At 47.9% G+C, this 23,148-nt stretch overlaps 1 protein-coding gene across 3 annotated transcripts in view; it reads left to right on the top strand.

The window, feature by feature from the left end:
* SLC35H1 (solute carrier family 35 member H1) overlaps positions 1 to 23,148 on the top strand; it is a 169,004-nt gene that overhangs the window by 16,516 nt on the left and 129,340 nt on the right. For all 3 annotated transcript variants that reach the window (XR_014966848.1, XR_014966847.1, XM_085619392.1), the window contains exon 2: positions 20,772 to 21,475. Coding sequence is in view for 1 of the 3 variants with exons in the window: in XM_085619392.1 (XP_085475518.1) it covers positions 21,356 to 21,475 (120 nt within the window). In the remaining 2 variants the exon portion in view is untranslated. The remainder of the gene's footprint in view (positions 1 to 20,771; positions 21,476 to 23,148) is intronic.

Here is a 23,148-nt window from a genome sequence, read left to right as displayed (position 1 = left end):
TGGCTGTTTGCTCTCTTCGGTGTACACGTTCCCCCCCACTCCGCCCTGCTCTTCAAGCTGCTGTCTCCTTGTTGTGTACTTCTCCCACACCCCATGTTGCCGTTTCCCTCGTGTGCTTCACCCTCTACCCCGTGTTGCATTATCCCTTGTGTGCTTCTCAACACTCCATGTTGCTTTCTCCTTCGTCTATTTCTCCCCTGCCCCTGTGTTGTTCTCTCCCTCGTGTCCTCAGCTGCTCCCCTTTGCTTTCTCCAGCCTATTAACGCCCCCCCCCCCCCAACCGCTCCTCCTTTGTACCCCCATTTGCCGCTATGGAAAATCCCTTTATTCGCTGTGTCTTCTTATTTCACTACCATTTATGGTGACTCGGTTGAGATCTATTTCTTTTTTTTTTTAAAGATTTTATTGTGCATAAAAGGGTTACAAACACGGGCCTACAACCACCAGGGCCGGCCGCTAGTAGTCAAAGTGTTCCAGCATATCAGAAAACAATGGCTAGCTCACAGGGGCTCCGCACTATCACAGTAAATCAGACTGCACATAAAGGAAATCAGAATACACACTTTTAGTATAAATAACAACAAAAAAGAAAAATACAAAAATACAACAAACAAGGCGAAACGACTTATGAAGGGCGGCGAACACCAGCCGGGGGAGTCAACACCCAACCACCCGAGGGCGGTCAATAAAAGAAGACCTGAGAGGGAGGGGGGGGCAACGAGAGAACCAAATCTGTACTCCGAAGTACGAGATGCACAAGGAACCCTCAAGGATCAGGGGGACGAGGCAACCCCGGACGTATCTACCAAAGGGGGAGCACAGATAGACCCACGATACGCGTTCCACTGCCCCCAAATTTTACCCCAAGCCCCCGGTTTACCACGGGCCACATACACCGTTTTCTCCCTGAACATGCACCAGTCCATGTTTTCCTTCCAGACGGACACGGTGGGAGGCCGCTGGGAACCCCAAAGCTGCGCAATATCTCTCTTTGCAATCATGTTCCCCAAGGCCGCCCACCGAGCCTGAGCCGCATTGCAGTCATTGGGCTCCCATACATTCAGCACACAACGACGCACCTCCGGCAGCAGAGCGACCCCGGTGACTCGTCTCATAATATCATGCACCCGGCGCCAGTATTCCGCCACCTCGCGGCATTCCCATAGGATATGGAGAAAAGTAGCACTGAGCCCGCAGCCACGCTTACAGAGTCCGTCGTCTGAAAACCCCATCGAGACCAGGCGGGGGCCCGTCACATATACACGATGGAGAATCTTAAGCTGGACCAGGCGGAGACGGGCCGGGATGGCCACCTCCTTAGGGGATGACAGTGCAGTCTGCCAGTCCTCATCGTCCAGCTCCACCCCATCTCCCGTCCATGCCTCCCGAAGACGCACCAAGAGGTCAGCCCGATTGTTTATCAGTTTTTTGTAAATCAGGGAAATAGTACTGTCGGGGACGTGACCGTCGAGTATGCGGTCCTCGAGAGGCGAAGAAGAAGGGACCGTGGTCCCCTCCCCAAAGACCGAAAGCAGGGCGTGCCGAACCTGTGCATAACGGAAGAACTCTCTGTCACTAATCTCATACTCGCGCTGAAGCGCCGCGAAGGATTTAACCGCACCTTTAACCCACAGGTCCCCCACTCTGCTGATGCCGATCGTATCCCAGCGCTCGAAGCCTTTCGTTGTCCAGAGGTTTCCCAAGCGGTCTGAGTCGAATAGAGGAGTGGCGCACGTTAAACGCTCACTCCAGCCCATCGCAACGTTAGCCGCCTTCCATACACGGACCGCAATCCTGGTAGGGCCCGTAAGGGCCCTACCAGCAGACCGCGAGTAAAGCGCTCTGTTATAGTTACCGCCGGGGAGCAGGAATTTATCCATCTCATATGCCGGGTTCGAACCAGGAGCGTACGTAGCATGATTAATGGCAGACAGCTGGGAGGCCCAATAGTACCGTCTAATATCAGGAAGCGCGATGCCCCCGTCATACCAGGAAAGAGTCAGCTTGGCCAACGCGATACGCGATCGCCCGTCCCAAACCAGTCTCCTCTGCAAACTCTCCACCTCCCTAAAGTAGGCCGCAGGAATGACATCGAAGAAGTTCTGGAGTGCATAAAGGAATCTGGGAAGGGACATCATTTTAAACAGCGCCGCGCGACCAAGCGGAGACAAGGGCAGCTTACACCACCGAGCCGTATCTGCCCTCAAACGCCGGAGTGGAGACAGGAGATTCTGCTCATAGCGGACCGCCGGATCCAACGAAACGTACACCCCCAGGTATTTAAAGCCGGACTGAGATATTTGGAGCGGAAGCCGAGGCGGCAAGAGAGGAAAACCACCAGAGATAGGATACACACAAGATTTGGACCAGTTGATTATCAGACCCGAGTTTTTCCCGAAGGAAGTAAGGACATCAAAGAGAACATTGAGCGACTTCCGCGGTGAGGTGAGATACAAGAGAATATCATCCGCGTACAATGAAACCCGATCCTCGAAGCCCGGGGCCCACCGGAGCCCTCTAATCGAGGGCTCCCATCGGAGCCAGGCAGCGAGCGGCTCCAGGGCGAGAGCAAAGAGCAGCGGGGACAACGGGCACCCCTGCCTAGTTCCCCTCCCGAGAGCGAAAGGCCGAGAAACCCGCCCATTGACAACCACCTGAGCCATTGGTCCAGCATAAAGGAGCTTCACCCAGCCAAGGAACCCCTCCCCAAACCCAAACTTCGCTAAGACGGCCCAAAGAAATGGCCATTCAATGGTATCAAAGGCCATCGTGGCGTCTAGGGAAACCAATATGGCCGGTTCAGCCAAGTACTCAGCCCTAGCAAGGACGCCGTGCAGACGCCGTAAGTTGAGAGCGGTATTACGATGTGGGATGAAGCCACATTGATCCGGATGTATCAAGTCACATATAACGCTCAGCAAGCGATTAGCGAGGACCTTAGCAAGGATTTTGGGTTCGGCATTCAGCAGGGAAATAGGCCTATAGGAGGCACAGCGGTCACGTGGCTTACCCTCCTTGGGAATCACTACTATAGTAGCCAGACGCTGGTCGTCAGGAAGGGAACCCCTCTCGAGCGATTCCTGAAACATATGACGGAGGAAAGGCGCGATTTTATCCGGGCGCAACTTATATAGTTCAATCGGCAGGCCGTTGGGGCCCATAGCCTTGCCCGAGCGGAGGGAGCGAATCGCAGTAGCTATCTCTTCGACAGACAAAGGGGCATCCATCAGCTCGCGGTCATCGACGGATAAGCCGGGCAGGGCAATATCCCGAAGCAGAAGACTAGAGTCGTCCTCATCTCTATCGGACACCGGGGAGTACACTGCACGGAGGTGGTCAGCAAAACACTCAACAATCTCACCAGGCTCAGTCACACACACTCCGTCCGACACCCGAAGATCCGGGACCACACGATTCACTCTCTCCTTCTTGTCCAACCAGGCAATCGGCTTACCCGCCTTGTCTCCGGCGTCATACAACCTGCCACGCTGCTCCCTATATATAGTCTTGGCAGCATCAGTGACGAGAAACTTATATTCAAACTGCTTCAGGCTGAGGGCATGCAGCCCATCCGGGGTGACACCCGCCTCCAAGGCTGCCTCCAGCCCCGATATTTCAGTCTCCAGCGTCACTACCGCCTCTCTCTTGACCCTCTTGGCCTCCACTATCTGGGACAGGGCATACCCGCGGAGCACTGCTTTGAAAGCTTCCCACAGGGACACCGAGGACAACACCGACCCCTCATTCTCAGAAAAATATTGATCAATCGACTTAATCAGGCTATCACGGAACTTGGGGTCTCGCAGGTACCAAGGGTTAATAGGAGCGATCCGCCCAGCGGACCGCGACCCGGTGTCGAAAAGCAACCACAGTGGGGAATGATCAGAAATACCCCTGGCCAGGTGTTTGACCTCTCGAATCCGAGCAGCCTGGGCCGCGGGCATAAGGAAATAGTCCAGTCTGGAGAGACTCCCATGGGCCCCAGAGTGAAAGGTGTACTGACACTGTGTCGGATGCATTAACCTCCAACAGTCCACCAGACCGAAGGTCTCCAGGAGCCCGCCCAGCCACGCCTGGGCAGCAGGGAGGGCCCTAGGCGGATGACGATCCAGGTCACCCGAGACAACCGAATTAAAGTCCCCACCCATAAGCAAAAGACTGTCAGGAAGCCCAAGCAACATACGACCCAAGTCTGAGAAGGTGGAGTTCTGGAGGCCCGGGGGAACATAGACTGAGATCAAGGAAAGGGACTGCCCCTCCCACCTCCCAGTCAGAGCCACATAGCGCCCTCTATCGTCTGGGACCACCCTGGTGATCTCCAACGGAAGTGAAGCTCGCAAGAGAATGCCCACCCCTCTCGAACCAGTGGTGAAACCAGAGTGGGCCACAAGTCGATATCCCCCCCTGTTCATAGCCCGACAAACATTGCCAACCAGATGCGTCTCCTGTAAGAACACCACATCAGGAGTCAGACGACGCAGATATTGCAGCACAACACCCCGTTTGTTACGGTCCCCCAATCCATTGACGTTCCAAGACATCAATCTCAACCCGTCCCCCCCCATCCCATCCAGTAGATCAAGGGCCCCCTAGCAAAGAGCTCAACACCCAAGGATGAACCATAGCCAATACTTCGCCTTGAAAACAAAAAACACAAATGCAAACAACCCCACCCACCCACCAACCCCCCCCCCAACTCCAACACCCCCCACCCTGCACCCCTGCGGTCCAAAAAACCACCCCAACTTGCAGTGTGCCTGTCGCCCTACAAACCCCATTCTACGAAAAGACCCCGGAGGAGGGAAGGGACCCGTCCCCGCCCGCTTCCCACACACAACATAGTGAAACAAAATGCACAAAAGAAGTAGAACCCAGCCGAACAGTACAACCTGGCAGAGTCCGGGACCATAAGTCACTCCAAAGGAGACCCACCACCCTTGGTACCGGCAGAGGGCCCAGTCCGGTCACCCCGGTCTGGCAGCGAATCCAGCCAGTCACTCACAGTCACAGGAGAGTCAAAAAAGGTAGTCCGATCTTCATGTTCCACTCGGAGCCTTGCAGGATAAAGCATAGAGTACTTGAGACCGAGGTCCCGGAGACGCCGCTTCACCCCCTGGAAGCCCATCCGCTGTTTCTGGACAAGTTGGGTGAAGTCCGGGAAAAAGTTAATGGACGAGTTCTCATGTCGGACCGGGCCATGAACCCATGAGGCCTGCAGAATCGCGTCTCGGTCCCTGTGATGGAAAAGTCTCGCAACGATAGGCCTCGGGGGGGCACCCGGTCGCGGCCGGCCACCTGGGACTCGATGGGCCCGCTCCACAGCGAAAAACTTACTCAGGCCAGCGGGAGCAAGATGTTCGAGGATGAGCTCCTCGACCAGAAGATCAACCGGGCGGTTATCGGAGGTCTCCGGAACGCCTATGACGCGGATGTTATTGCGGCGGGCCCGTCCCTCGAAGTCTTCCAGCCACCGGGCCATCAGATCATTGGCCGACTTGAGATCGCCGAGAGTGGCCTGCAGGTCCGACACGTCCGTCCCAAGGGAGGACGTCCGCACATCCAGCGATTGAACCCTCTCGTTGGTCTTAGAGAGATCCGCCCGGATTAGGGTAATGTCAATGGCCACCGTGACGATTTTACGGGCCAAGGCCTCGTACTGTGTAGCGATGGTCTCTCTGATGCCCGTAATGGCGCCCATAATGTCCTGCAGGGACAGATCCGGAGAAACGGACGGGCCACCACTGGTGTCCTCCGGGGGGACATTGGCTGTCCCGGGGGATCCTTTACCCTGAGTGTAGCGGTCCATGTTGTTCGTCTGGACCGGTCCCCTACGTAGGGATGTCTTGGTCTTACGCCTCTCGGGGTCTCCCTTGCCTCCCATGAGAACCTCGATCGCCGAAGGGGACCACCGAGGAAGCGTCGAGGTGGCACAGGCCAGGCAGACGCGTGTCGCACCACAGGCCGCAATATGGCGGAGCGAAGGGACCACCGTCAATGAGCACACTGGCAGCAGACGAAGCCACCGGCATCAAGCGAAGGCAAAATGGAAGCCCAGTCGCACCAAGCAAGTCCACAGTCCAGCCCCTCAAAGACCAAAAGTGAAACCGAAAGTGATGTGACGGCCACTGGCACCGCTCCGCTGCCGTTGTTGTTCAACTACGCCCCGGCTCCACAGATCACCCTCGCATCGGGCACTGCCGTAGGGTGGGCCTCAAAAGTTCAAACCACCATAACTCCGGATTGCCAGGTCCGATTTGATTTCCGAAAGGAGTTTAGTGTTCAGCCAGCATTCGTCTCCCAGATTCCATCAACCGAGTCAGGATAGATTCAGGATAAATTCCGAGGAGCAGCGAGGGTCCGGGGAGCCCTGTGCTCACGCGACCATCTTGGATGCGCGCTAGGCTCCTCCCCTGAGATCTATTTCTGGCATTTACTATCGTTCGGTGCTGCGGAGGCTTTCTACCTCGGGTGATAGCTGTGTGTAGCCTTCTTCCACTGTGATAGTGTCTACCTTTACTAGCGATGCCTTACTCTTGTCTACCACCAGTTTTATTAATTGTGACATTTACCGTTTATGCACTTTTGATGTTGCATCAAAAATGAACCGACATTTAAAAGTGGGGCAGTGATTGAAATGAAAAAATAGAAGTGCAGGTACTATGTAGCAGAGTACCTGCTTGTTTCTGAGAAGTGCCGGTACTCTACAATTAAAAGTATTGCCTCCTTCTCAAAAGTGCCGGTACTCCGTACGGGGCAGTAGTGGCACATGTAAAGCACTGAAGTGGGGAAACCTAGTTTGAAGCTATTTTTGGCGGGATCAGTGCTTTCCTGATGTAAACAAATAGGTCACGGCACTGAAACAATCATTCTTACCCCATTCTTTCTGGTACTTGATCGGGCTCCGATTTATGTACAAGGTGAACTGTAATTTAGCTCGTATATTTCGAAATTTTAATGTAATGCATCCTGCATTTTTTTAACAATTTGTATTATTTTTAACTGTCTTTTATAGTTATCTGAATATAATAGTTATTTGATTGAGACAATCATAGGACAGGTAGCATTAACAAGAGGGCACCGGGATTTGCCGGCATTTACAAGCGAAACACTGTGCCATTGTAAACAGAACTATATATTTTAGCAATGACAGAAGTATTCACATGTTAACCTTCAAATAAATCACTCTTCTCCTCCTGGGGTGGGTACATGGATTGGCAATGCCATATAGGTCTGGCTTGTTCATCTAAATGCCTTTTGTATTTTTGATGAGTTTAGGCATTCAATAAGTCGCCATACATGCATGTGTTGCCTAGTACTGTTTTCTGCATGTGTCTTGATTGGCAACTTCTCTCCTCGAGAAAGGGAGACATTGCAAATATAGACAGTTAGGAACGCAATCTTAATGGTTGATTGGCTTATCAAGTAGTTTCCTACTTAGTAGATTAAAGAAGTTGTCTCATATTCTTGTATTACAGAATACGTGTCAGATGGCTTTCTCCTGATGACACCCTTTTAGCAAGCTTTGGGTCGAAGTGTGGGCATAAACCCTTTTTTAAAAAAGATTACATCTAGATTTGTACCACTAAAAAGAATATACAGTGTTCACACATCCTGATTGGAAATACACCAGATGACTCTTATCTGCTTTTATGGCAAAAGTAGAACTAGTCCCTTCCGTTGAGCACTGCACCATCTGCATTTTTATTATTTTTGGACTGTTGAATACATTGAATATGTACTAAATAGAAAGGTCGTTTTTTGTAATTTGAACATTGAATGTATTTAAAGAAAAATAGCACAGTATTAATAAAGCTAGGCATAATCAGACGATATGTGCCTATGAATGAATCCCGCTAGACGAATGTTCATATTAGGGATCAGTTGCCATAGACCGAGTTTGGGTCTATGTTCATAAATATCCCTATACTACACTTATACGCAGACATTCGTCATGCACAACAAACCAGTTCACAAGCACACACTCGAGCACAGAGATACAGCGTTGACCTGCTTTCTGTAGAAGATTATTTGGAGAATTTAACAACAATAACCAAACAAACTTGAGATTAACCATGTTATGTTTTGCTGCTTGAGTAACGCAACATTAATAAATAACAACTAGCCATTATGTATAGCAGCACACATTACAATCTTAAGAGCATCAGAGAGCTAGATTTAGCTACTTATGACTTGCAATCCAGGACGCTTGTACAAAGAGCATTTTAAAACCGCACCCCGAGAAATATATTGGGTAAACTAATATTTCAATCACATCTTCTTTGTTCCACAGCTCTTGATGCTGCAGATTTGCTATTAAGTAACATTACAAATAAATGAAAACTTAAAAGGTTTTTTTCAGAGGGACTTTTTTAATTACATTGGACTGAAGAAAGACTTGACCGATCCGACCAGGTTTCAACATCACCTGGTATATTTTGGATACTGTACTCAACAATGAGCTCTAAACCCTATGGAGAATTTTTTTTTATTGAAATGCCTGATCTATAGTACAGGATCCTCACTACAGTTAATGTATACGGTTTCACTACTAGCAGAATGCAGAGCACTGCTTTCATGGAGGCCTCTGGTTGGCCAGTGAAGCTCCACCGAAGCTGGTGGATGCTGAGCCTGCTCCCCACTACCTCAGCCGCAGTGCGCTGCTGATGCAAGCACAGACCTATAATTACATGCACACACCCAGATTTAAAAGCAAACACATTAAGAAATCCAAAAGTACGCTTATGCATACACACATTGATATGCATAACAAACAAGTACAAACAAACAAGTACAGAGACACAAGCACACTTCAGCACACACATGCAGTGGTGCCCATCTAATCTAGTGAGCACTAGGAGCTGGCGCAGCTTAGATCAACGCCATTTTGGACACTCCATGATCACTGGACGAGGCTGGACTTTCAGGTAGAGAGGTGGCTTAAGGGATTCACATCAGCAAATGACCTCATTTCAACACTTGCCTGAGGAATGCCGATGTATATTGCTATGGTTGCATGCACTAGAACAGTCAGATCTATTAGCTTTGCCAATGCTATTTTTTTTTGTTTTTCGATTAGACTTCGGTCTTCTTAAGGCAAGACTTATTGGCATTGCTTGTTGTTTGGGTTGTGAGTTTCCGGGTTGTTTAGGACCTGTTAGTGTGAAAATAGGGAAATGAGCCTGTGAAAGAGCAAAAGAGGAAGCGTTAGTTTGCCAACAAGATATCTATGGATGTTAGTGTGAAGTATTCCGTGTGAAGCATGGATATTAAAATAAGGTCCAAGAGCTGATTGGGAAAGTTAATCGAACTGAAGTAGTGTGTGTCTGAGGGCAAACCATATGCCATTAGTCGGATGACAACCAGCTTTTTAAAAAGGTGTTGACCATTATCACCATCCGCAAATGCCTGGGAAGACAGTGTAATGAGACTGAGGGCTATATTCTCTTTGACCATAGAACAGTAAAACCAATCCTGCTTATCTTAGTTACCTATTTAAATTAGGCTGGCCTTTGGCTTTGTTTAAAACGAATGTTAATTGATGATTTTGACACATATGAACTTAGAGCTATCACAGTCCTGTGTGGAGAGCATTAGGGTTTCATTGACTATTTTAACATTCGAATGAAAGAAGGATTTCCGTGTGCACAACAGCTTTGTGGTGCCCAAGGAAGCTTTGGGCTGGGGTCTAGGAACTGAAATAAAGGCAAAGGAAACGGTGATATCAAAAAGGACTTCAAACGTTTTTGCATTGACACAAATTTCTTTGTGCGGGATGTATTCGAGCACCTTATTAAATGGCTTTGTCTGAAGCTAGTTTGTTCCGTGCGGTGTCTGTGGTAATTTTGTTTCGATCTCATTGCGACGGAGCCCATTGGTTAATATCCGTTTTCCAATTGAGTTGCCTGGAATGCTTGTTTGCTCAGGGCCGGTATTAGTTTGTTGGTTGTTCTTGGTTTAAAAATCTTGGAGAAGCAGACATTATCAATGTGTTCAAAGAAAAGAAGAGAAAACCAGCACTCAAATCTGAGAATAGCGCATGCATCAGTTTTAACTTTATCCATACCATACATTGAACAGGTGCTCAAAAGTAAGAGAACACAGCTATGCTGTAAAAATTTTTTTTTTAATTGAAGCTGTAGGGGAAAAACATACAGATTTGGCAGCCTTAGGAACAAGGGCTTTGCATTTAAGGTTTCCCGAGGAAGTTTTTGGGCTTTAGTGATTGCACTAGAGGATGTGTATCAACAGTTTTAGAAATTGTTCCTGTAAACATGTTTGAACACGTGAGCGATATAGAGCGGTAAGAATTTCATTTTTTTTGTGTTAAATTTTGTCTCTGAAAGTGCAAGGGTGTTTGCCACTGAAGGTGACTAACCCATCCTCTTGGAAAGTAAATCTTGATGGACCAGGTCTTCAAGCAAATATAGCTGTCATACGCTTGCTGACATACAGGATCCTGCACCCTAATGCCTGATAATCCTGCATTGTTGATTTATGGACTGAGTAGTTTAGGTGTGAATATGAAGCAATGCATGGGTATGTTTTTTTTCAGGTTATTCCTGTTTGGATCCGTGAAGCTAGAGGAAAATGGCTCCAGGCTTTGCTGGGGTTTCCTGTACAATAGAATATGGCGAGGATCAGTACCTCATTGTCAATTATGAAACACCCCTGAGAGATGGATGAAGCCAAGCAAACGGGTAGTCTCAGATATAATTTACTTGTGAAATCCTCTGTGATCTGGCAGATGGAGGATTCAGTGCTACACATAGGTAGAAACTAGACGGGGGAAAAAAAGGAAGCACTCTCTTTGCCCATGACGAGGACAGATCTCAACCGGCACAAAGGGAGAAGATGTCAAGGAAAGGAGCACCCTAATCAATACAAATTAAAAAGGGTCCTGACCAGGGAGGGAGAACCACAGACTCGTGTGTTAGTCACCCAGAAAAAGAGAAAGTGCCTAGGTTGCCGCAATCAAACCCTGGCATCTAAAGAGTACAGCTGTAAATTAAGTTGGACATGGACTGCTAACCAGGTATCACTGTAAATGCTACAACAAGGACATTTCAAATTTTGTATGATGGATCCTGCTTGCGCAGGCCATGAGACATTTTTTCCCCACAGTATTTATTTCCATTTCAACTAATGTAACATTTGCCAGCTATCATACAGTCAACATTTACAGCATAAGGAACATAGTAGATGGGTGCAACTGCAAGAGTAATCCAAACTGTTATACATTAGAAAGATAATGCTGAGGTGTTATAGTTTGTAAACTTTAATAACTAACAAAATGTTATCCGTATGGAATGGAGGAAGTTTAAAGGCGCGGGGAGGATGGAAGGACACTGTAGGAGGCGGTAGAGGGTATCCTATTTGCCAACTGTTATGCCACTAGCCTGGGCTTTGATGGGGTAGAGGATGGTTTGTGAATTGAGAGAGTGAGAAGCGGTAATGGGATAACGCATAGCCTGATGGCAGTTAAAGTGAGCAAGAGGATGCCACGTTCGAAATAACAAGTAGGAGGGTTCAGGGTGGTCTCTCGTCCATCTTGCCCTCCAAAAGTCTAAGGTATTCTTACCAACGCAGAGGTGGTGGAGTCCGTTTATTGTTATAGGTGTATTGTGCGTGGGACTCGAGCTCTGCATATGCAACTCCCTTTAAGCCGCAAAGCCAATTCCCCAGTGAGGAAGGGGCAGGAAGGTTGTTGACTTAAAACTCAAGGAAATTCATCATTTGGCCAATGCGAGGGCAAGATAAATAAATGTATGCATGTTTTGGGAACGTTTTGAGCGGTTGAAAAGTCCTAACCTGCAATGTGGTGTCACCCGAGGGAACTGCCTCCCCACCATCTCGAATATATGGGCCACATTATGTGCATGAAGTCTCCATTGACCTCAGGTCACAGATGACAAGTGTGTATGAACCCTGGGAACATGCAGTCTATCCTTGGGGGCGTCCAATACGTTTGGTGTAAGTAGTTAAATTGTAAGTATTTGATGCGAGCGCTGTGGTATATATTTGTAACTTTCCGTAGACATCATTGAGCATGGAGAGATCACTGCATCGTCCTCGTATAGAGAAATGATATGCAACCATCCTTCCAGTTGTATACCTCATTCAGGGCTTTTTGCCCATAGAACACAGGCCAAGGGTTCCATGACCATAGCAAAGACAATGGGGGACAGTGGGCACTCCTGATGAGTGCCACGTTCAATGACGAGTGGATCAGAGATTATGTGCCCTGTTTTCACACCTGCAGTTGGAATCGTTTGGGGATTTATCCGCGATGGAATTGTCCGGCCCAACCCAAATTTATGGGGCACTGTCAACAGGTAGGTTCACCCCAATGTGTTGAAGACCTTCTTGAAGTCCAGAGAGGCGACCCAGGGGCATACATCTCTGGTGCGCGCCCACGCCATTATCAAAAACAGTCTGCGCAAATTAAGTGTAGTATTGTGTCCTTGGATGAAGCCATTCTGATCTGGGTGCACTATTGATTGTGCTATTGGCACTAATTTGTGCACTAATATTTTCCCTATGGTTTTATAGTCTGTGTTCAACAGACCAGGGGCGATATGAGCCCACCAACTATGGATCTCTACCTGGTTTAGGGAATATTGTAAGAACAGCTTCTCCCATAGAAGACGGGCGCTGTCTCTCTTTTCGGGCTGCCTTACCCACTTGCAGTAATCTGGGGGTTAAGTGCGGGGTGAACGTGGCATAAAAATCCACAGGGAAGCAAGTTATCTCTGGCCATCTGTGTGGTTGCCAATTGGATCTCCTCAATATCAAATGGTGCTTCTAATTCTAACCGCTGTAAGGGGGTATTATTGCTAGGTGGAGGGTGTTCAAGTATATCTCAATGTGGTGTGCCTCTGTTATCTCGGGGGGCAGTGTACAGAGTACTGTTGCAATTGTCTTTTGTGTCACAAAGTGTCCTCACAGGGATACACCATGTGGGTTTATGTGGGTGGAAACTACCCCCACCCCAGCTTAAGAAGTAGTGGATTTTTCTCAAACAAGGTGCATCCTAGGTATTCGGTCCAACCAATTCTCAGAACGAGGTCAGCAGAGCAGTTAATGACATCTGTTCTGATGTGAATTCTATGGAGTCTTAAAAGTGTGAGTATACCCTACCAGTTGAGGAAGTTGGGTGCCATGTTTCACAGAGTTGCATGTTAGAGGCCCAGCGTTGGAAGTGTTGTGTGACCGTGAAGGATTGGGCCCCTGAGACTGTAGGGGCAAACCTGTCCTTGTCTATGTTGGGTGTGCTGTTGAAATCTCTGCACCAGAAGAATGGCAGATGTGCGTTGTTTAACAGTGTTGGTCTCAATTTGTCAAAGACGTCCGCTTGGTTGGTGTTAGGGGTGTACAGGGCTCTAGCGATAATGGTGACCCATCCAATAAGCCCTCTAAAATCATGCAGCGTTCCTCTGGGTTGATATGGAGTGCTGTATTGCAAAGGGAACCCCTGGCGCAATCCATATCCAGACCCTTCCCCCGCCCCCTCCCCTGTGTAGCTGGAGTACGTGGTCCGGGCGGCAATGCCTCACCAACTATTGTGTAGCTTCGTCGGTTCCGCTTGTGTAAGGTGTGTGTCTTTTCTGCACGATATTTGTATATGGCGCAGTTTCAGATATTAGTGAATCTTGTACTGTGTAACAGAGCTAGCCATATCCCTGACTTTCAAAGTAAGAACATTATAGTGGCAGTTCCAGGTGTTTATGCCCTCTCCCATAGTCTATAAAACATAGTCTGATGTTGTGGTGCCGCGCCAAGCATGTGCCCTCCCTCCCAGCATATGCATCTAGGTATAATGTGTGGATTGTCGAACAAAACAAATTAGTGAGGGTTAAAACCTGAAATAAAAAACGCTGACTCCCAGTCCCTGGCTGAGCTGCCAACAGGTGGTCGATCCTTTGCACCACCTTGCATTAATCTGTATCTCCTTGCCTGCTGGACGAGACATTGGGAGGGGGAGCTGACGTTGTAGGACATGTTGTACCCAGTTTGATGCAGGGTTGAAAGTGCCGTCCACATCGATAATGCCCACCTCTTGGTAAGTTGAGTGGTGTGTGTATTGGTTTGGCCTTCCTGCATTGATGCCCCTGTGGAAGGGCACATTCCCAACCAGACCATAGGGGTGATCACCCAATTACTGGCAAGTTCAAATGTTAAGGTTGTTAACAGCTGGGCAGTATGCAGTCTGAAGTAATTTGGGTGATGCCCGTATCCCCCCTAGGATCTGGCCTGCTTCGGCCAGGCCTGCATATCTTGGGACATGAACGGGTCTTCGATATATGTTGGTATGATGGTGGGTGCAGGTGATTGACTTAACTGTTCAATGTCTGCCATTGAACAGTTTTTTATTTGCTAGGTGCCTTTAGTGCGGGCCACTTGGAGGATGTGGACCTGATCACGATAATTCAAGAGATGAGCTACCACCGGCCTCTGCGGTGCTGTCCATCAGCCCAGTACTCTATGCTCTCGAGGCAAAGAGAAGAATGTTGATTGGCATCCCGCAGCACCGTGTGAACCAGAAAGTCTTCCAGGAAAAGTTCCACACTCTGGCCTTCTGCTTGTTCAGGCAGACTTACTATTCGAATGTTGTTACCCCTGGATTGCCCCTCAGTTTCATCAGTTTGCTGTTTAAATTCCAGAATTTCTTCCTGTTGTGCATGCATCTGTGTCTGCAGCTTTGTGACTGAGGGGCATAGGGTCGCACGTGGGGGATTTACTCTCATCCATCCTCTTTGAAATTCCTATGGTCCACCCATAACAGGCCTACATCTGTAGCTAGTGTCTAGTTTGGGCTCTAGAGCTGCTTTGGTGTCCACTATAAATTTGAGGATCTCGTCGAATTTTCAGTGTGCTCCGTTAATATTTGCGCAATTGCAGGGTGCGGTGTCTCCATCCTCTCTCTGTCTCCCCTCATTGTTCATGGCTTAGGGCGCATTGTTCCCTTTCGGCTTTACCATGTTGAGCTGCAATTAGGGGATTGCATCAGGGGGATGTGGAAAAAAGATGGCGTGCAACTATTCGTGGTTTCAGGGTGAGCAGGAAGCACTCTGTTTTCCCAAGTCACCCTGTCAGTATCTGCCTTGGTGGCCACTGCAGCAGAGGAGGGCATGGAGTGGTACCACAGGAATGTCCCTCGGAGATCGCCCTCTCAGTTATGTTGTGCCCCACTGGGCCTTCAATCTGATGGGGAGAGGGGTTCAAGAGTGAAACGTGTATTCTGGATGGAGGGGAGCTCAGTGCCCAGCGGTAGCTGCCATGGATCAGCTGGATGACCAGTTCATGGGGTATCCCTACCTCACCGGTCCCAAAGTGCGTTGGTTAAGGGCCTCCGGGAAACCATAAAGCCTGGCCTTTTTCTGTGTCCAGGGAGGAGGGAGCTGCCATGGCAGTCTATGCAGCTAGGCCGATTGCTTAGGCACACACCAAGCACTTGGTAGACTACCAAGCAGTGCGGAATGGTGCGTTCAGGCCTCTGAGGATTAACCCGCTCTAGGTCCCCCCCAATCATCTGGCCTTGTGCCAGGAATAGTGTAGATCTTTGCTGTGTGTGGGTGGGGGCACCTCTGTCCCGTATACGCCTGAGCCAGCAAGATCCCACAGAGTTCACCTACTCAGTTATGTTGTGCAATACTGAGCTCTCAGTCCATGGGGTAGGAGGGGGAATGGAGTGGCCGGCCACTGGAATGATCCGTGTTGGCAGGTGCCGTGGTCATACTGTCCGCGGGGTGTCCCCCACCACGTCTGTCCCTAGGCGCGGTGGTAGATGGCCTCCGAATCCCCGCAAAGCACATCCTCTCAGGGAGAGGATGTGGCCTAACTGGCCAGGGCAGTGGATACCCAATCTGGGGAACTGGGTTCGAGTTTCAGCAATGACGCAGATCACTCTCTCCTTGTGCCACACCAAAATTAATGTGTCCTTGGGTAACGTAACTGGTGCTCATGTAAAGCGCTCTGATACCTTCTAGTCAAGTTTGCGCTATATAAAACTTTGAAAAAATAAAATGGTCTTGTCCTGTGTCCGGTGCAGGGGGAGCCGCCAGGGCAGTCTGAGCTGCCAAACCCGATCACCCTCGCTGCTCGGCAGGTGCGCGGCAGACAGCCATGTCGTTTAGAGGGGAGAGGTGTGTGCAAGCCTTGAAGGAGCCACCCACACCGGGCCCCCTCAGTCCACTGGCCTCCTGCTGGGAATTTCATTGATGAAAGCAGTGTGGGTAGGGACAGCGCCATCCTGTTTGTACCCGGGTCTCTGGCACGCTGGAATAACGGACTCCCCTGAGCTTGTGTTGCAGCAAGGCCCCAGAAGGCAGGCCATCCCAGGCAGGCCGCAGCCTTCGGCCAGTCCCTGGTATTGCGCGGCTGCCTGGTGCTGGTCTCTGGTGCACTGCCTCGACCCCCCCCCCCGACCCCCCCCCGCCCTCGATACAGCTGCAGGGAGGGCACAGCAGGCTACTATTGTGCTGGGAGGGGGCTCGGGATGGTGCCAGAATCCCAAACTTGTGCGGTATGGTGGAGCTAAGTACTATGCAACCAGCTTGGCCGCCATCTTGGCCACAGCCTTCCCCCGTCCATAGGGCATTCTTAATAGAAAGCAACAGTTGCACTCTGGATTCTGTAGTGTCTCCGACACGTGTTAACCCTGGCAAAAGATATATTTTTCCTTTCCTTCACACTACATACTCCTACACAATTCACATTGGAGAAATAGTCATCCGTATAGGGCAAGGGCCATTGTCTCGAAGGCCTGTAACTCACAGGGGCAACTGAAATGGGTGAACACATGTCGTATTAAATATGTGCCAGGAAAGAGCAAGTTCACTGGAATTAACCCCACCGTGTCACCATTTTACCCATGTCGCCTACTTTTTGGTTCTAAAACAAAAAAAAAAGAGTCTGGCGACTTGACCCTCCCCTAAGATTAATGAAAACACTAAGACCAGTTAAGGGCTCAAATTTACACTTCTGAGATCTTTGAGGACTCTCCTTGAGCTCACCATAGATGTCCGCATCCTTCTATGATGGAGGGTGGACCCCATGATCACCAAACCAGGTGTGGGTGTGGATCTGTCATCCTTTTAACTCCAAAAGTTGGGTTATGCCACAGCTGATACTCCTCTGTAATAAAAACAAAATCCCTTTGCTGCTGTATCCTCCTTTGCCCCTGGAAGACGCAGCATGTTTGGTATTGTTTGAGACCTGTGAAGAAACCATTAGGCACAGATACATGCTAGATCGTGCATGGAGAAACAAAAGTGAGAAACTCTACGGATTTTTAGGTAAAGAAGGATAAGATGGTGGATGGAGGCTGGATGAGACCGCCAGAATGAGATGGATATACAATCGGAGTTAGGGCAACACTCTGTCGTTTTGGATGAAGCTAGGGACAAGGTAATAAGTGCAAGAACACAAACAGTTTAGAAGACAAGTGTATGAGATTCGAAAAACATGGCATAATGAGAAATTTAAAGCAAAGACTGAGAAATACATTAGTGCATAGCTTGTAGATGAGAGTAGAGAAAGCCAAAAATAGATGCATAGAGGGTGTTAGTAGGCAAAGAAAAATATAAAAGCAAGCGCATGACAGGAAAACAAAATGTGCTAAAATGTAGGGCTAATTGGGAATGTGAAGACCGAGTTACCAGATGAATGGAGTAAGAAATGAAAGGGAGCAAATTACTTTATAAAATGAAGGTGTTTAAAAAAAAAAAAAAAAAAAAAACCCACAGCCAGAATGCGAAGGGTGCTGCTAACAATCCAAATCCAGAGCACTTGAATCCAAACAAACTTTGGCAAGCTTACTTTGAACCAGATTATTTCTCCAGTAGCGTTATTTTGTGCGTGATCTTTCCACAAGAAGCCACAACCTGAGAAGATTTCTTTTATTGCTTTTGTGGGAACTGATCTGTATATCTGCTGCAAAAAGATATTATCTCGACTCCCAGCAGTTAAACCTTGGATGAAAATGCTTTTAAAAGATAGTGTGCCTGGCATGTCGTGTAAAGCTGAATAGAAATGACTTCATGCCACAAAGGTAAGATGTGCGACCCGACGTTCTGATGCATGAACCATGGCCTTTTGTTACAGCGTCCCCCACCCAGGACATTTGGGAAGCACGAGGTGAACTTGGATGGAGCAAGAAACAGGATCCATGTCACAAGCAGAATCCCACAGGAAAATGAGCGATGAGATAAAAAACAAGCATTGGCATAACCAATAGGTCTCGCCTTTTTGACCTTATAAGTGTTTAGCTATGCAGCACATTATCCTGGGTCCTGTGCTGCCAGGGATTCAAGAGCTATACAATTAGTACACACTTAAATTATTATTATTTTTTTTACAGTAGGTAAGGAACCATTTAATGTGTGTGGGGTAGAAGGGACGGGTAGAGACGGCCTGCAAAACAATAACACCTGCAAGAAAATAATTGCACTAGGCTCGACCTAAAAATATACAGGTTATTACTGGCATGTGCCGGAGAAGTGATGTGTGGTATGCTTTGAGACAATGTATATTAAAGAAGAAGTAGGCTCATAGCATTCTCAACAAAATAAGAATCAGTGGAGAGAGAAAGCGAAAACAAAACATTTGAGGTTCTGAATCCGAAAGAAGTTAAAGGACCCCGCTACCAAATCGGGGGATGCAGTGCGGAAGAGGAGCATCGAGGCGTGCCACCTAACGACATACTGCAGTAGCATCGAGGAGAGAGCCTGAACACATCCATGGCGGGATCCTCTAGATGGAAAATAGAGTGGGGGAGAGGTTTAACTGACCAAAGAGGGCAGCACGAAGGAGAGAAACCATGCAGAGGCCAGAAGAGAACAGATGAAAGGAGGGATTACGAGATCCTATAAAATGTGACTAACCGGAAACCAACATGCTCATTTTGAACCTAAAACTATTTTTGTCTTAGCACGTGCATGACTTCTTCCTAGCAGTACCAGCTCCAGTGCCTAGACATGTTTGTGTAAGAGTAGCTAAAGAAATGCAATTAATGAGATCGTTGCATTTGTTTATGCACAAGAGCGAGTAGAAGGGAAACGGAAGGAAAAAAAAAGAATGGACCAACAAAAGAAGAAATGGGTATGAAGAGAAAATGCAAAACAAGAAAAGGACGAGAGAAGAATGAAGACCAAACTAAAAAAAAAAAAGGTTGAAACAAAGGGTAAGAAAATAAGAGATGAGCATGATGAAGGGAAGAGCTAGAGGGGACGGAGAAAGTATAGAACGAACGTAGGAATGATTAACCGGCTCGGTAATCGGCACCAACAGGGAGTAGTTTACATACAAACGATGGTGAAAATTGTGCTCTGGAAACAGGACAGCCATAGCCGTGGACCACCGTGCAGAAACGCACTTAAAGCCTGACGAGAGAGATGCACAGACACACTTTGCACCAGTGAAACTAGACACAAGATCGGAGAGGCTAAGACTGGCGGTGCTACTCTGCAGGTCATGGAAAACAGCAGTTTATCATGGCGGGGGAGGAAGAGGCCGGCTGCAAGAAGAGGGCAGGGAGGGAGGTGGCTGTTTGTAAAAGATGGAGATAGATAGAGGAGACCGTGAGAAGAAAAGGCGGGCATAGATAGGCGAATGATGTGGGCACGGGGACTGGCGATAGATATCAGGGCGACAGGAGGGAGTGGGCGCAAGGGAAGGGACGGGGGTCACGAGAGCTTTCTGTGCTGAGAGGAAGAAGAGACCAGCGCGGTGTGCGTGCACTCCAAGGAATGTGAGGCATGCAGCTGGCACCCGGCCCGAGCTCCCTAGGCCAGGGGAGAGAGAAAGCGGGACATGCACCCGCCTTTGGCCAATTGCGTGCTGTTTTTCTTAGAAAGACGCACGCAAAGGCCAATAGCATGTGAGCAAAAAGAAAGCACACGCACAAGAGTGTCGTCCGAGTTGAAAGTGCTTATTAGAAGCCTCGCAGTGCAGCGCATGCACGCTGACTCGGGCGAGACCTAAAAATCGTCACCGGTGGTGAAATTGCTTCAAGACCTGTTGGGAAGAGCTTGTGGCTGCTGTTTCAGCACGTAGAATCGAGTTGCTTAACATTGAGTTAATGCAAGGCGGCCCTTTTTATAATGTTTTTTTTGTAGCTCGAAATGCATATGTGGTAACTTATTCCGTTCTAGAATGTAGCACTAAGTGCCAGATTTGCATTTACTTTCCTTTCCTAAAGCCGTGTGTAATTACTTAAAAGGAAATTATGTTAATTTGCATACCCCTTGTTATTCCACCAAACCTATCAATACTAGGTTGGTAAAGAGGGAATAGAGAACACATGTAAGGGGAAATTGGGAACTAGAAATGGAAAGAAAGAAGAGGATAATTAAGTGTGGGGGGGGTGAAGAGAATGCTATTGAAGAGGGGTAACAAAGTGGTGTGGGAAATGGCTGCGGAGGTCCTGTTTTTTTCTTTAGAATAGGCACACCCCAGTTTGAGACCCGTAACTGTCTTTTTAAAACATGATTATCTCAGCCTTTACAGTCGGCATGCGGTGTATTTCTTTATACTTGGGTTTTGTAACTTTTTCTCAGTCAGAAGGGCTAAGTATTTCTCTGTCATTGGCGAGCAGTAATTTTTCTCCCTGGATAACACTGTCTCCATCTCTCCTACAGAGAGTTGTGCTTCATAATTTCTTACATGCCCTTACTGTTCCAATTTATCAACCAGGGAAGTTAGACTTTTCTTATTATTTGGATGAGGTACTAACCAATTAACTCCTTTTTCTTTTTTCTTTTTTCTTTCTTTAGACCTTTGAGAGGAGGCAGCTCATGGTGCTCCACACATGGTGTTCAGCAAGTGATGCAAGCCAGCGTGGCAGTAGACGACTCAAGTCCATGCACGAACAGGATAGCGATACGCCATCAAAGAGCTGAACCAGCACCTTGGAGCAGCCATCCTGCAGCACCGTGGATACAGGCTGAGCCTGTGTTTTATGGCAGGCTCAATGCCAGGTACTTCTGAATCGTCTGAACTCGAACATTGCTATATGAGCTGCCTTGCACTCCACTGTTAAAACTGAAGGACCTTGTTGCTTGCTGATGTGGCAGCTGCATAAACCGGATCTGGACATGCAAACAAAACTTATATTTCAATATTTTTTTACCGTGCGGATTCCTGTTTATCATTCCAGAGCCATAGCTTGTAGGCTGGTACTAAACAAATCTGCACTCTCCACCTTCTCGAATACCAGGCAAAGGAGCCGCTCAGGGTTGTTGCTTTTATTGCCCTCACACAAGGGCAGAACCTGGGAGCCCAGGGTGCACTGTGTCTCCTGAGCTTGCATGCTACTGTGACCTGAAGGGAGCGAAGATTCCTGTAGTGACCATTGCGGATGGGGAAAAAGGCACTATGCTACGGATTCCTGAGAAAGGCACTCCTAACTTTTGGATTGGTTTTGTTCTACTACTGCTTCTCCATTGGAATCACTTTTTACAACAAATGGCTGCTGAAGGTACCTACTCACTGTGTGCAATTGCCTGTAAGGTGTTGTGGCACTGAAGAAGAAAGCATTAGTTTTCAAACAGTGCATCAGTATTCTAAATGTATACCCCTGTACTGACCTGTTCAACCTATGCTTTCCTAGAAATGGAACACCTTTTCCTCTGCTGTTGAACCAACATTCTGTACAGTCTGTCCCTTGGTTTCAACACCACAAGGGCGTTTAAACACTTCTGCATTACATTGTATACCTGCATAATGTTATTCCAGAACTTGCAACAGCTTTCAGGTCTGCCATGGTGCCTCACATATACTCCCAAGACTACCTTCTATCCCAGTATGCTCCCCCCTCACCCTTCCAAGCATTGCTCTACTAGTTCTTTATACTTGCATCACACATAGCTCATTATTAACAGTGTGCTTTCTAATGCTGGGTGCTAGACCCAGCATTGCCAAAGGACCACACTTTTGTCTAAACCGAATTGTGGAAGCACCACAGTATTCTCTGCTGACCCAAAACACCACCCGCTGCATTCCCTGCTTTTCATCATTCAGTGCAACCCTGCGTCATTCCACCACTTGAAACCCTGCATATTTGTCATGCTCTTTTTATCCTGATCTTTTCTGTGCCTTAAAGCGATTCAGTACTTCTTAATTCTTTGTTTCCTTTGCTGTCTACTCTGGCACCTCCTCCTAACTTCATGTTATGTTTTTATGTTTTCATGTTCTCACTCTCTCTCACTGTTAACCATAGCCACGATGGGATGTATGAACTTTAGGAACTTTCTAACTTTTTTACACAAGTGGCCAAACTAGTATGTGGGATGATGGAATCATTCACCTATGTGATATCGATTTCACACTTTTTTTTTCTCCATATGTTAAAGATTTAAGGGTTGTTTGTGCTTAACAGTGAAGAATTTATTCGAAGCATTATGAAATGGAGAAGACAATAACTATGTGGCCTCCTTGAACATTGGATTCTTTCTATACACTGGGATAGCCCTACCTCATGTTGGTACTTATATCTCCTGTATTCAAAACCACTTTCCGAGGTCTGTATAGGCAGACTGGTATCTGATGTATTACGGGTGATATGAGGGGACAATATTCTGGAATGGCTGCTGGTACGCAGCTACCAAAGAAAACTGATCATGTGCTGCCAAGTGGTGCTGGAAATATGTACGCACTGCTTCTAAGACACCCCCACACTCCCCTGAACCACGTATATGGCCTCCAGCTCGAGCTACATAGTTAAGAACAATATTGACGACTTACTTTGAGGGAGTCTGGTCTGGACTTGGTGGAAGAATGGAAATTTAGGTCTTTTGGCAATTTAATGGGCATATATGTTCTTGATCTGGGCAACTTCTTTTATACTCCGCATTGACTAAAGTGATGACTCCTATGTGGGGTACTACACACAACATGCCTGCAACAACAAAGATGCTGTCGATATTATTGATGCAGTGGCTCAATAGGCATACAATTACACATCATACAATTATATTACGCAAGGCATACAACCAGGTACTGGAGTGCTTAAAGAGTGTTGGAAGGCCAGGGAGGAGGATGAGTTGTCAGAGGAGCTGTGGGGGCGATGTTTGAGATTTGTGAAGCAGGTCTTGAAAAATGCAAGGCTGCAGTTTACTCAATCTAATTGCTTGCATCGCGCTTACTGGGCAC

The sequence above is a fragment of the Triturus cristatus genome, chromosome 7 (assembly GCF_964204655.1).
Source record: "Triturus cristatus chromosome 7, aTriCri1.1, whole genome shotgun sequence".
Taxonomy (NCBI): Eukaryota; Metazoa; Chordata; class Amphibia; order Caudata; family Salamandridae; genus Triturus; species Triturus cristatus.
Note: the sequence above shows the minus strand (reverse complement) of the source record. Positions and strands in the feature narration are given on the sequence as shown.